Source organism: Copadichromis virginalis, linkage group LG1 (genome assembly GCF_057382275.1).
Source record: "Copadichromis virginalis isolate Kocher_CV1m ecotype Utaka linkage group LG1, C_Virginalis_male_GT1.1, whole genome shotgun sequence".
NCBI classification, from domain to species: Eukaryota; Metazoa; Chordata; class Actinopteri; order Cichliformes; family Cichlidae; genus Copadichromis; species Copadichromis virginalis.
The window spans coordinates 28,337,418-28,350,648 of record NC_140618.1 but is presented as its reverse complement, the minus strand read 5'-3'; the positions used below and the strand labels follow the sequence as shown (position 1 = coordinate 28,350,648).

The window sequence follows — 13,231 nt, the reverse complement described above, 5'->3', positions numbered from 1 at the left end:
GTAAGGATTTAATCCTTGATGTACATTTAGGAAGTACCTGAGGAGGGCAGCAATACGCCTGTGTTCCGTCCTGCCTGCCGGAATTCCACAAAGAAGAAGATAAAGAAGGCAAAACAACTCCGCATGTAGCTAACATTTACAATAAACATTTTTTTAGTTGTGCCTCTAGCTTGACAAATTATTCCACCTGGGAAATATTTCGTATAAGCAGAGAAGATTTTCTCTAATGTTTCTAATTACATGCTGGCGAGAACAAACAACGCGGGCAGAATTACACTGGGCAGCTAGGGTTAGCCAAAGAAGCTAACCAGCTAGCTCCCATTAGCTGCAATGGCAGCGTCCACTCCTCCAGTGATTTCAGCTCCTGTATTAAGGTCTGTGTTTCTTTGTAGGTCTTTTGAACGTATTTATGTAATGATTTTGAGACACGTAGACAACAGTGGCTTCTGCATGCATTTAAAGTGTTGTTAAATAAACGCCGTAATCGTACAAATTTAGCCTTAGGTTAGATACATTTTTATGAGTCTGGTGGTACTAAAGAAACCGATTTGAATGCCTGAGCCTTTTCTTTGCAGATAGTGAGATTTTTTTAGTATTGGGAAAGGCAGAAGGTGGTGTAATATGGCTAACTGAAGCAAATGGCACATGAAGTCTGTCTTCTTCAGAAGCACCAGTGATGGGAAGAGTTCAGTGATCATTATGTGTGACAGGGCACAGGGTCTGCTGTGAACACTGGCTTTTATTGTTTAAGGTGCACTCTCTTGTAAGAGCTGTGCAAGCCCCGGCTTAGTCTCCCATCATCTGCTCCTCTGTTGTGATTATTGTTTTCAATCTCTTTCACTTCAGTCAGAAGCAACGCAGGGCTGCTCTGAGGAAAGAGAGGAGGAAACGGAAACGCCAGGCTCTCGCCCATGCTAGAGAACGAGGTATGTGATAGATGTATGAGTCCAGGTTGTGTTGTTCTCATTTGTCTAGTTGCGGTTGTTAAGCAAATTCTTCACCACCATTTCTCTGTTACAGATTTAAAAAATGGAGCAAGCCCTTCTCCTGGAGAAGAAGACGAAGTAAATGAAGACGGTGAGGATGACGATGTTGCAGAGGAAGAAAGGTAGGGCCATACTGACGCTGCTCTGAAGCTGCTCATTCATTGATAGCAGCATAGACCATTTTGCTGCACATGCTGGATGTGTTTGATTTTGTATTTATTTACCTTTAGACAGCATCTTCATGAAGAGTGGCTGGAAAGAGAGCGGATTGCCCAAGAGGAGTTCAGACTGCGTTTGGAGAAGGAGGAAACAGCAAGGAAAAGAAAAGAGGAGGAGGAGGTATAGGGATGGGAATTGACAGGAATTTAGCGTTACTTATTCCGTTATCAATATCAATTATGGATTTAATTCCTTATCGATTCTCTAATCAATTCTCATTGAGTTAGAGAATAAAATGTAGTACAGATGTAGCTAAAGGTATATGAGAGAGCCTCTGAGTCAGTCTCACTCTGGCAGACCTCGTCAACTAAATGTTAATACGAGATGGAGATTATTCATACAGTATGGCGCTAACATATTACAATCAACATGATCTGGAGAAGTTTTATGTTGCTTGTGCCGTAAGTTTCCCCTCGAGAGTCGCCACCGTCGCTAAGCAGCGTACCAAAGACATTACAGTAGTGCAAATTAACTGTGTGGTCAAATGTTTGAGCATGTTGGAGGCACTTCTCCCCTTTGTTATGATCAAAGCTCTGCACGTGTGCCTGATCTTGCTTGTTTCATTCAGTCATTATTCTGGTGAACATGACCAGTTTAGTCTAGCTCAGTCCAGCGCACAGCATCCTGCTGCTGTAAATATTGACTGGAGATCCCAGCAAATCCATTGTTCTGTTTGAGTAATGGCTTTTACAAACTGCAGTTCAGATCAGAATTTTACTGAGCATTTTTAATTATTTACATTTAAAAACACATTATATTTCATTTCGCTTTTGTATGGGATAAATGCCCAGTACAGCTGACTGGATAAAGACAGTCCAGGCATGATGGCCATACTAGCTTGATTTAAAAGAGCTGCATTTGTGGTGAAATGGAAAAAAGCAATTCATGGCACCAAAATAAATGGAAATGACAGCACAGTGGAATCAGTGGAAATGATTTGCAATAAGAATTCCAAATAACTGTCTTTATGTCTTTTTGTGTCTGTAGCGGATGATAAAGGAGGAATGGGAAGCGCAACAGAGGCGAGAACAAGAAGAAAAAGAGCAGAAGCAGCAGGAGAAGCGAGACAGAGAGGTGATATGGGCTCCAGGAGGATAGAAACAAAAAAGACATATATATCCTCTTCTCCATAATCTTGAGAGCTAATGAACCGGCTTAATGTCTCACCCACTGATTGTTTCTTTTGTAACGTGTTTGTGCAACTTTTCCTTGACTGAACCATTTTACTCCTTAACTGAGATACACTCAAAGAGAAAACCCTCAGCTCTCACAACAAGGATGTATCTTTTATATTGTGTGAAAGCTGTGAAATCGCTCCACTAGTGTTGAAAGGATACCTCCCATTAACAACTTTTTTTGTGCCTCTCAGTCTCTGTGAACGTGGTCTTAACCCACAGAAAACAGATATGCTGCAGTTATATTGACTTCTACACATTTTCACCAGCCGTGTCTTTACACCATTTGTAGGAGGCTGTTCAGAAAATGTTGGATGAAGCTGAAAATCAGGTATTCACACACACAAACACGAGTAAAAACTGTCTGTCTTAGCCACAAACCCCCCAAAGTATCATATAGTACATATATACTACTGGTATTTGTCTTTTAATGGGACTTAACTTGAATCAGTTAAATAAAGTTCAGTTAAATGCCACTAACAGTGGAAATTCTCCCAAGCCATCATGACTTCAGAAATAAACTTTGAAAATAAATGAGACGCAGAATGATAGTAACTCATTTCCAGTATATTGTATTTTGTATATGTGCAGATTAGCAGGAAGTAGGGCTGTTCGATATAACGATACATATCGGATGACGATATAAAAACGTCTATCGTTTCATTTTACGCTGTCGTTTGTTTCGTGGTGTCGCAAAATAAACTGTTTACGGCAATATCTTTTCATCGTTTTGATGGTCACTGTAGTGGCTATAACTTCTTAAAGTTCTCTCTTTCTCTTATATTTAATATAACCACACTACAGACGGACAAGCGACCTGTCTGCTTGTTTATTTTCCACATAAACCTTTCACAATAAAGCTCAAGATCCTGTTGAGACTTTTCAAAATAAACAGAATCAGGTGAAAGAGTATGCAGAGTATTTGCAGATGAGAAGCAAAAAAGAGCCGTCAGGTGCTAAAAAATAAACCTTAGACTCAAACTTTAGAACAGGCTTTTCCCCGCAGCACACTGTGTAATAAATATTTACAAAGAAAACGGCGGCTGTTACAACTTATGTCTAAAAATGTATAGTTTCATTACTAAACTAACTAAACAGCACTAAAACACTCGACTCCAGGTACACAACGCCCAGCTGGAAACACTTCACGCAAGTCGAGCTGCCCGAGATTCACAGAATTTACAGAAAATGTAAAATTTTTGTGATTTATATCGTTATCGGACGATAGATGTCTTATATGGGGATATGACATTTTGGTCATATCGCACAGCCCTAGCAGTAAGACTTGTAGTTACTTCTCAGGAAATGGAAAATATATTTCTTTATTTTAAAAAAAATTGCTTTTCTATCAAATCATCAGGGAGTGTGATAATTTTTTCTTTTTCTGTTTAACCAAATATAGAGATTTGGAACAGACCTGGTTTAATGACAAAATATTATTTTAATATTGTTAAATGTTAGTGTTTGTATTGGCTGTGTACAAATAAAAGCTTTAGGCCTTGTTGTCCAATGTTTTTAAACTCAGCCAGATACTTTCATTTGAGCCTACTGTTCATTTTGATGACTTTTCATGGGCTTTTCTGTCACAAGGTTGGCCTTAAATTTTACTCAAAGTGGTATTTAGAAGCTCTGAAGTTTTTTATTTCACTTGTTTATACCTAGAGACGCATTTAAATTCTTTCAATTCAGTTTACTCTAACTAGTGTGACGGCACTTTGGTGTCATTGCAAACATCTCTAAATCTAATAAAAGACTGAAAACTAAGACAGTTTAAATATTGCTCATGGCCTGTCTTACAGCTGGATAATGGTGGCCCGTGGATGAACCCTGAGGCTCCTGTGACAGTGAACTCTGAGAACTTTGGAACGGAGCGTGACGTAGCCAACTGTCCGTTCTTCCTCAAGACTGGAGCGTGTCGATTTGGAGACAGGTACTGATGGGTTTTGGTTTCTTCTGAGTTGTTGATAATAATAATTATAACCATAATAATAATAATACATTTCTTTTTAGGTGTCTTTCAAAACACTCAAGGTTACCTCACCCAGAAGAGTTAAGAACAATAGGAATAGACAAAAAAATCCTATAAAATTAAGAGCAAAGTTGCAATCAGAGTGAATAAACTAGTTTAAAGAGGTGCGTTTTGACATGCCACTGATATGCCCTTGAAAAGAAAGCGTCCTGGCATGGATGACCCCCAGACTCTTAATCTGAGGCGAGGGAGAAACTAAGGAGTTGTCAACAGGGAATGAATAGCTGTTACGTTTGGACAGTGAGAAGAACCTCTGTTTTATCACTGTAGTTTGAGAAGGTTGCAGTAGAACCAGGATTTAATTTCCTGGAGGCAAACACAGAGGGCAGTGAGTGGGAGGTGCTGGTAGTTTGGCATGTGGGTAGAGCTGGGTGTCATTGGGATAACAATGGAAACCGATTTATGGAAGATTTGACCAAGAGGAAGGAGATGAGAAAAAAAAAGGCGGCTCAGGACAGATACCTGGGAGACTCCAGTAATAACTGGAAATTGATGGAATTTGAATTTTTCAGTTGAATGAACGGAGTGCGTCCAGTGATTTCAATAGGAGCTAGTCTGTCAAGAAGAATGTTATGTTAGGTTAAATTACACGATGACACTAAAGTGGCCTTTCCCCACGTATTTGAATGTCTTCTCTCTATGAATCCAGATGTTCTCGAAAACATACGTATCCTGAAACCAGTCCAACGCTGATGATCCGCGGAATGTTTAGAACGTTCGGTATGGAAGAGTCGCGCCGTGATGACTATGACATCGATGCTTGTTTGGAGCACAGCGAGGAGGAGATGCAGGAGTCCTTCCTCGAGTTCTACCACGATGTTCTGCCAGAGTTCAAGAGCGTCGGCAAAGTGTTGCAGTTTAAGGTGAGATGACATCAAGAAGCTTTCCTCCCGTCATCCTGTCTGTGTTGTAAAACAGACTCACTTATTCCCCTTAAAAACATTTATAGATTTCACCTATTCCTCTCCTCTAATAGGTCAGCTGTAACTATGAACTACACCTGAGAGGAAACGTTTATGTTCAGTTTGACACGTAAGAAGTCACTCAGCCACTTCCCGTCTCTTTGCAATTGAAGTAACACTTCAGAGAAAACACATCATTCTTTGACTTGTCTCTCCAGAGAGGAGCAATGCAAAGATGCCTTCATCAAATTCAATGGGAGGTGGTATGCAGGCCGGCAGCTTCACTGTGAGATATCACCTGTTACACGGTGGAAGAATGCCATATGTGGTGAGCTACTTTTTAATGCTGACGGCATGCAGTTTCACTTGAAGACATTCCCACAGTGTTTAGCTTGTTTGTTTATCTTCTTAGGATTGTTTGACAGACACAAGTGCCCTAAAGGGAAGCACTGCAACTTTCTGCATGTATTTCGAAACCCTGGGAATGAATTCTGGGAGGCTGACAGGGACCTGCACATGTCCCCTGACCGCAGTGTAAGGGGCAGTCACAGAGACGGGTGGCATTCGAGCCGATCATGGAGGCAGCGTCATTACAGCAGGAGCCCGGTGAGATCGGAGAGATCTGAAAGGAGACGAGACGAAGACAGGCGAAGGAGCAGGAGCAGAGAGAGGAGGCCGTCATACCACAACAGAGAGGACACACGGTCGTCCAGATCCAGACACAGTGACTGGTGGAAAGACAGGCGAAGGAGCAGGAGTAGAGGCAGGTCAAGGAGCAGAAGTAGAGACGACGAGCAAGACAGGCGGAGAAACAGAAGTAGGGACAGAGAGAAGGAGCATAGGGGTAGAGATCAAGAGAGAAACGGTAGAGGCACGAATGACGTCGCTCACATGGGAACGAGAGAAAAGTCGAGAAGTAAAGAAAGAAGCCCCAAGTCACCTGATAAAAGTAAGAAAAAGTCTAATGATGACAGCAGCACACATCGTCGCCACAAACACTCCAAAAAGAGCAAGAAGAAGAGCAAGAAGAAGAGCAAGAAGAAAAGCCATTTGCCTGAAGAGACAGCTTCATCTGGAGAGTCAGAAAAAGAGGAGTCAGGGGAGGAGACGGTGGAAAACCTTTCAACATCAAGTCCCGGTGGAGAGAGAAATGAGATGGAGCGAACGCAGAAAAACAGTGAAAGTGAATAGTCCGAGGAAATGTGAGGTGACCTCACTGAAAATATGCTCTTTTTGTAGCGCACATTTTAAAATCTACAAATCAGATTTTCCTAAAAATAACTTCTAGAAATTTGTGCACACTGAGATACATCTCCGCCTTACCGATCTGGATTTTAAATGAATAAAAAGGGATGCATTGCAGTTTGTGAGTCCTGAGATCACTGTATTCTGATGCATTAATCCAGTTTAAAATGCAATGATTTTAATGTAGTCAACATTGGCACTTGTCAACACCTTTTGTGTACATATGTGAATATTTTCAAGATGCTCATTGTGGCACTACATGTTACGTAAAAATATAAAAACAAAAAAACCCTTGCTTTTTGAATACATTTATTTTTAATATCTTTCAAATATAAGAAAAATGTGTTGTCAGTGTTTAATACAAAAACTGATTTCTTTTGCACAAATCAAAGTTTGATAATACGAGTGTTCAACGACAACAGTTTTGATCTTGATAAGAAAAAAAGACTTCCATACAGTTTGAGATGAGTAACTATTTAGAAGTTGTTTCCTTGCACATTACAATGATATACCTGATATCTGCAGTTCATGTTTTTATGTTCCCACTCCATGAAGAAAGTCATGATCAACATGTCTGGGTAGACTGGAGTAATTCCATAATACTGGTTTATTGTAGCCAAATAATTCCCACATCCAGTGACATCAACCTGCAGTTATAAATCCCTTTTTTCTGCTGTTTTAGCCTCCTATAGACACCACTGAGAAGGTAAAACACAGTGTTCTTTGGTCATATGTTAGTCGTTAAGAGTAAGCCAGAGCTATATAATACACAAAATAGTGGTTTTATTTGGGTCACTATCCTAACCTAATTCAGCACTAAGGGAGGAACTGGACCTAAGATATACTTTCAGAGGCTTTTACAAACCTCAGTGTTTTTTTTTGTTTGTTTTTTTTGTAAGGACAATAAGTCGATGGTCAAAAACACTACAGAAATACAGTATAGCAGACACTAGTTACACAGAAACCACCCACATATAGCAAACAATTAGTCTGGAAATGTGAATATGAAATGATTCATTTGAAGAGAAGAATCACAGAAAATAAACCTGTATTAAGTGTTAACACAGACACAATGATTATTAAATGTGTAATTTTAGTTACTGGGTTCAGTTTAGCCATGAATAAGTGATTGTAACAGTGTCTGTGTTTCCCTTAACAGTACTGGCCCCAGCTGGTGGCTTTGATGCATTACCATTACATATGAGCATGCAACATAGGAACTGGTTATTTGTTCACTCATTCAGTCCAACCCTTGTACCTGAACATTTTCAGATGAATATGTTTTGTTTTTTTTAACTTGTTATGCCACTTAACACTGGCTGTGAGACAATGAGGCATAAAAAGGTATCATGGGATGAACCAGCATCATCTCTACACGTGTAAAAAAAAAAAAACAAAAAAAAAAAAAACAAAACTATGCAAAGGACCAATTTCAAATTTTATCTTTAAGCACTAGGAGCCTGTAACCCCGTAAAAAAACCCAAACACCATTTTTCGCCATTTCTTCAGTTGAATCTCAAAAATGTCAGAAATAACAGTCTGAAGTACAGAAAACTGCACTTTTGCAGCAACAAGTCAATTCCCAAAGAGCTGTTATCTTGGCGTAGTGTGCAGTGGAGCCTTAAAACTGAGGAAACTGGACAAAACGATCTACAGCACCATCTGAAGAAGAGCTTTAAATGTCCTTTCAGAACTATTCCTGAACACTAGTTTCTTGCACAGTTGATTTAAGAGAGTTCAGGCTGCAGACTCAAGATGATTAGACCAAACAGAATTTTTCAGGCTGTATTTCCACATATGTTTTTACATGTTTCAATAAACCACTGCACCCATATTCAATTTTCCTAGCAAAGCATAAAGAATCGAGGGGTAGTTCAAGATTTTTTGCAGTGCTGTATTTTCATGATTCTTTGCTATGTGATGGTAAAACATGAGAAGCACCAGCTGCAGCCACAACACCTTAACAAGCACTTGAGGCCAAACATGTACAGCTCTGCAGTGGGTGATGATGGATTATCTAATGGTGCTGGAGTTCATGTCAGTGCTACATTGTTCTCTGTGGAGTTTTAAGTTAAGGGAGTGAAGTACGCCAAGTGCTGCTGAATACAGTGAGGGAGCTTGCACATAGGGAACACATCAGAACCACAGTTGGCACTACACTGAAAGGACAATACAGGATAGTACAGTACATAGATGGTGACCACACTCACACACACACAACACTGACACGGTAAACAGGAGAGGACTTAGTCGACACAAGGAGGTGAGAATCAAACAAGGCAGAAACACGTTGATCTATGTCAGCCCAATCTCTTCTAAAACGCTCCGTGGTGCCTCAGCCTCCTGCAGAAGAAGACAGACAAGTGCTCTTTAAAGCTGTTATGTCAGGTTCTTTAAGTACCTCTTACAAAACATAATTAATAGTGCATGAGTCATAATTACTAGCTGCTGAATCTAAGATGGGAACAGAGGGGCTTTACAGTGAGTTACAGGCATGCACAGCCAGTCCTGTTATAACAATAGTGCTGCATGCTTTGCTTTAAATAAATCAAAGAGCACTGAATCTGTCCACTGGAAACAGCCACCTAGGCAGAACGTTCTTTAGTGCACTGGCACAAGAGATAGAAAGAGGTATTAATCAAGTCCTGCAGCCTAAGAATAAACATGATAGCAGGTGCAGGTGAGTGTAAGGTGGAGAAAGCCAGCCTTCTGTTTGGATCAACACTTGAATTGTTGAGTAAAATTAATTCTATTTTCACAAAGTCAGTGCTCCAGCAACCAACAGAAAGTTACTGAATTTTGGCAATGTTTCATTTTGAAAGGATTTATGTCTGTTTTTGTTTCAGCTTATCAAATGTGAAGAACTGCTAGCTTTCCTTGTCTTACTTGGCAGTAAAGATAACACCTTTAGATTTTTGAAGAAAACAAAAAATCCCCCACAAAAACCAAACAAACATGATAGGTTTATCAACACTTCGTCATTGCAACCCCCTGTTCATAGTTACAGGTCAAATGGATTTATTTATCTGCTGAAGAAGAACGGAGCGTACCTCCTGCAACAGGTCAGCCTGCTCGATGGCCTTCAGCACATTCTTCTTGGATGTTTCCTGGGCCTCTCCGCCCAGCAGGAACTCATCCAGGATGAAGTAAGCCTTCTCAAAGTTGAAGATGATATCCAGCTCGCACACCTGAGAGTCCACAAAACAACAAATAGCAGCAGATCAGAGGAGACACTGTCCCTACTAAAAATCCTTGCAGTAACATTTTAACAGATTTCCCCTTCTGATACCATCGATCAGCATGTTATGTGCGTGATGTTGACACGACTTACGCTGCCAAAATATTTGTCCAGCAGCTCCACGTATCTGTGGATGATCTCGAGTGTGATCAGCTCATTATCCTGATCCTCGACGGCACAGCAGAAATACAGGCTTGCGTATCTAGTACACGAAGAAAGAAGATATGCAAAGCATCAATATTTGTGACATCAGCAGTATTAAGGAATTCATTAAGACTGTTAAGTGTATATTTGGTAATAAAAGTCAGTCACAAAAAAAAGAAAGAAGCATAGACACCAAGCTAAAATGTCTAATGTCTGGTCCAGAATGTGATAGAAAGAGCATGCAGCGATATCGCAACCCAGCAAGTGTCTGCAGGGCATTTAAAAATGGGCAGGAAGTTAATGCTGAGATAATACACTCACAATCTTTTCTTTTGATACACCTGTTCAAATGCTCCGTCATGCAAATATTTGATCAGACAATCACATGTTATGAATACAACACATTTAGGCCTGTGTATTGAACTGCATGTGTGTGTATAATACTGCACTATCATGTGGCTGAACTGTTTGTTTGTTTTGCCTTGATAAAGTGGACATTTACATTACTTATGAGTCATATGTTCATGACAAATCAGGCAATCTCCCCATCTACTCTGATTTTTGGCAGTTATTATTTGAAAAGAAGGTGTTTTTGGCTTCCACGACACACCAGAAGGTGAGCTCTAGATGCCAGAAATCTCAGTGCCTGACAAAATAATCACTGAATCACCAGCTCCCATTAACCACCCCAACAAACCACCACAGATTTACCAGTGATGCAACGAACCAAACGTTAACACATCCTACTGATAAGATCATACCCTGACCTAAAGAAATTACACAACAGTCGAAGTGAAGCTTATCTGGGCCATTTACAAGTTAAACATAAATGCCTGAAGTCAACGATCCTCTTCCTAATGGCTTTTGAAGGTTTCAACCACACCACAGTCATCATGAATTCGGGAACTGAAACTACGCAGTTCTCTTCCTTATAAACGTCTGTTGTCATGTGAACAGTGTTTTATACAAGTTAAAACACCTTTCCACGAGCCAACTCCATCTGCTGCTGAGACGCAAACTGAAACAATGAAAAAAACTAGTATGTGCACCTGGAAACTGGCACTTCACAAGTACCAGCCCTTATTATATTGCTAACAAGGAGGGACAACCATTCAGGAGCCGTCAGACGAGAGCCATTTTGGCCTGACATGAACAGTACACTTGATCAGCTATGATACAGCGAGCAGGAACGCACTGAGTCCACATATCAGGCACCACTGTTTCACCCTGGAAGAACTGTCCCCATCCCACATGTGCCAATATGGACATCTCTTGGCAAAGCACTCAATCCTGACTTCCCTAATGAATTTCTACTTCAGTTTATTTAAGTCACAAATATTCACACCAAATTTACTTTTTTTCCCCTGTTTATTTAAGTCACAACTTGTAGTGCACGGATTACTGCTTCAAAATATGGCAACAGGTAGACTGGTGCTGCTTGAGGCAGCAGGGGAGAAGCGAGAGGGAGTCTAATTAACACAGGTAATTAATGTTGGGAATTACTCTCTCTCCTTTAGGTGTAGTGTGTTGGAATCCACAACCTAAGGGAAGAAGCACTGGAAGGGAGTGGGAGTTTGCTCCCACCAGTTGGGATTTAGAGGAGCACGCATCTTGCTTTAATTCCTCTCACTACTCTCCTCCCTCCTGAGGAGAACCGACAACTGGCACACTAAAAAACAAAATCCCAATAAATAATTTTTTTGACCATTTCTCAACTCAAGTGAACCAATACAAGTTACTTTGTAGAAAACAGATGTTGGTGCTAATAAGCATTACTTAATCTTTAAGGGCAATATTGTGCTGTTGCATTTGAGGATCTGATCTACTCTTACCTACTGCACCAAAAGCTGAGTGCAAATGCCACTTGTGATAGAAAGGGAGAGCGTGCAGCTGTATCACAACTTGCATTATACACCTACCTTTTGTACACAATCTTCAGGTCTCGCCACTCCAAGAAGCTGCACATTTTGGGCTTCCTGGCCAGTATAGTCTGGACCAGATCCCTGGAGATCTTCTTTCTCTCCTTGTCTGACAGAGGAACATACCACTTCTGCAGCCGCAGCTTTCCCTGCCGGCTGAACAGCAGCATGAACTGCATCTGCGGGAGGAAGTCCAGTTATACAAGAGTGAGATAAACACCGACTGAAGGAGTTATTTGACGATGAGAGAGAAAGATGAGGAGAAATTAAAATAGCTAGAGGGGGTGCAATCAGCAAGCCTGTGGCAACTACTGAATAACACGTTGGCATGGTATGAAACTTTGAATAACCCAGTTGACTTAGTCACAACAATAAGGAGAGACGTCTAAACAGGAAATACACACATTCTTGACAATGATAACACGACCGCCTAGCCGCCCGTTAAGAATGTGTCCAACTTGAAATATTTTACGTTGAAGAGGTTTTAATACAAAGTTGCATTAGCTAATATCAGCTAATCTTAATTGACGGCCACATAATAACCTCAACAACGCGTCTCGTGTCATTTGCGCCCCATCCTGCGAAGGGTTATCTAGCTAAAGCATGCACAAGAAGTAAACACCAGTCTTTACCTTCGACCAAAACGTGAAGATAATCACTCGGATGACTGCTAACTTCACTATGTCCCAGCGAAATACACAAAAAAAAAACGAGTGAAGAAGCTGCTTCTGTGTATCTGCGGTTTAGCCCCTCACCCAGCTTGTTGCTAAACTAGCTAGTGGGTAGTGGTCGATGGTAAGCAGCGATTGAGACGGCTGCGCTGTGATTGGTTTAAAAAGCCACAGCTCTGAAATTTGATTGGATTAAAGATTCCGTTATTCGTTACGTTATTACAAGGAAACAGCAATGGCTGCCTGTGTGTGTAAAGTTACCACTCAGTCAAATTTACTTCTTGTTCAGTAAAGAGCGTATATTAATCCAAGTAACTGTTTTCACGATATATATGACCCAACTCTAAACATAGTTGCGATTCGGTGTAATTTTTACATTTTTGATGATTTCTTTGAAATTTTCTTTTTCCAGGGTTTAATGATTGTACGGCGTGCATCTTTTATTACTTTAAAAAACTAGAACTGGTGCACAAGTTTTAATTTATTTTGAATTTCTCAATTCCACACAAGGTGGAAAGTATACATACATGTTCACATACATACTTACACCCCCACTAATATCTGGTTATCCATTTGCCAGTTGCAGCTTGACCAGATGCGTTTGGTTGCCATTAACAAGCTTCAACAATGCGGCATTATTTTGGCTCGATATTTGAACACTCTTCTCGGCTGAAATAGTGGAGTTAATTTAAATTGGTTGGTT

General features: G+C 40.4%; 2 protein-coding genes across 2 annotated transcripts; one reads left to right on the top strand and one right to left on the bottom strand.

Annotated features, from left to right (window-relative positions):
- Nucleotides 1-69: 69 nt before the first annotated feature.
- On the top strand, nt 70-7,464 carry zrsr2 (zinc finger (CCCH type), RNA-binding motif and serine/arginine rich 2). Its single transcript, XM_085457921.1, has 11 exons — nt 70-374; nt 847-926; nt 1,021-1,108; nt 1,217-1,325; nt 2,193-2,279; nt 2,673-2,711; nt 4,180-4,310; nt 5,059-5,272; nt 5,386-5,441; nt 5,530-5,639; nt 5,724-7,464. The coding sequence occupies exons 1-11, from the start codon at nt 331-333 to the stop codon at nt 6,500-6,502; spliced, it is 1,737 nt and encodes a 578-aa protein (XP_085314047.1). The 5' UTR covers nt 70-330; the 3' UTR covers nt 6,503-7,464.
- LOC146718939 (AP-1 complex subunit sigma-2) lies at nt 7,402-12,685 on the bottom strand. Its single transcript, XM_085457928.1, has 5 exons — nt 12,490-12,685; nt 11,858-12,036; nt 9,888-9,996; nt 9,607-9,744; nt 7,402-8,899 (listed from the first exon to the last, which is right to left on the bottom strand). The coding sequence occupies exons 2-5, from the start codon at nt 12,034-12,036 to the stop codon at nt 8,852-8,854; spliced, it is 474 nt and encodes a 157-aa protein (XP_085314054.1). The 5' UTR covers nt 12,490-12,685; the 3' UTR covers nt 7,402-8,851.
- Between the last annotated feature and the right edge of the window lie 546 nt (nt 12,686-13,231).

Excerpts from the sequence above, each read along its gene's own strand:
- zrsr2 (XM_085457921.1), top strand. The coding sequence starts at position 331 with ATGGCAGCGTCCACTCCTCCAGTGATTTCAGCTCCTGTATTAAG. Across the intron at positions 375-846 it reads ATTTCAGCTCCTGTATTAAG|TCAGAAGCAACGCAGGGCTG; the intron begins GTCTGTGTTTCT and ends CTTTCACTTCAG. Across the intron at positions 4,311-5,058 it reads GCGTGTCGATTTGGAGACAG|ATGTTCTCGAAAACATACGT; the intron begins GTACTGATGGGT and ends CTATGAATCCAG.
- LOC146718939 (XM_085457928.1), bottom strand. The coding sequence starts at position 12,036 with ATGCAGTTCATGCTGCTGTTCAGCCGGCAGGGAAAGCTGCGGCTGCAG. Across the intron at positions 9,997-11,857 it reads CTGAAGATTGTGTACAAAAG|ATACGCAAGCCTGTATTTCT; the intron begins GTAGGTGTATAA and ends TTCGTGTACTAG. Across the intron at positions 9,745-9,887 it reads TGGACAAATATTTTGGCAGC|GTGTGCGAGCTGGATATCAT; the intron begins GTAAGTCGTGTC and ends GTGGACTCTCAG.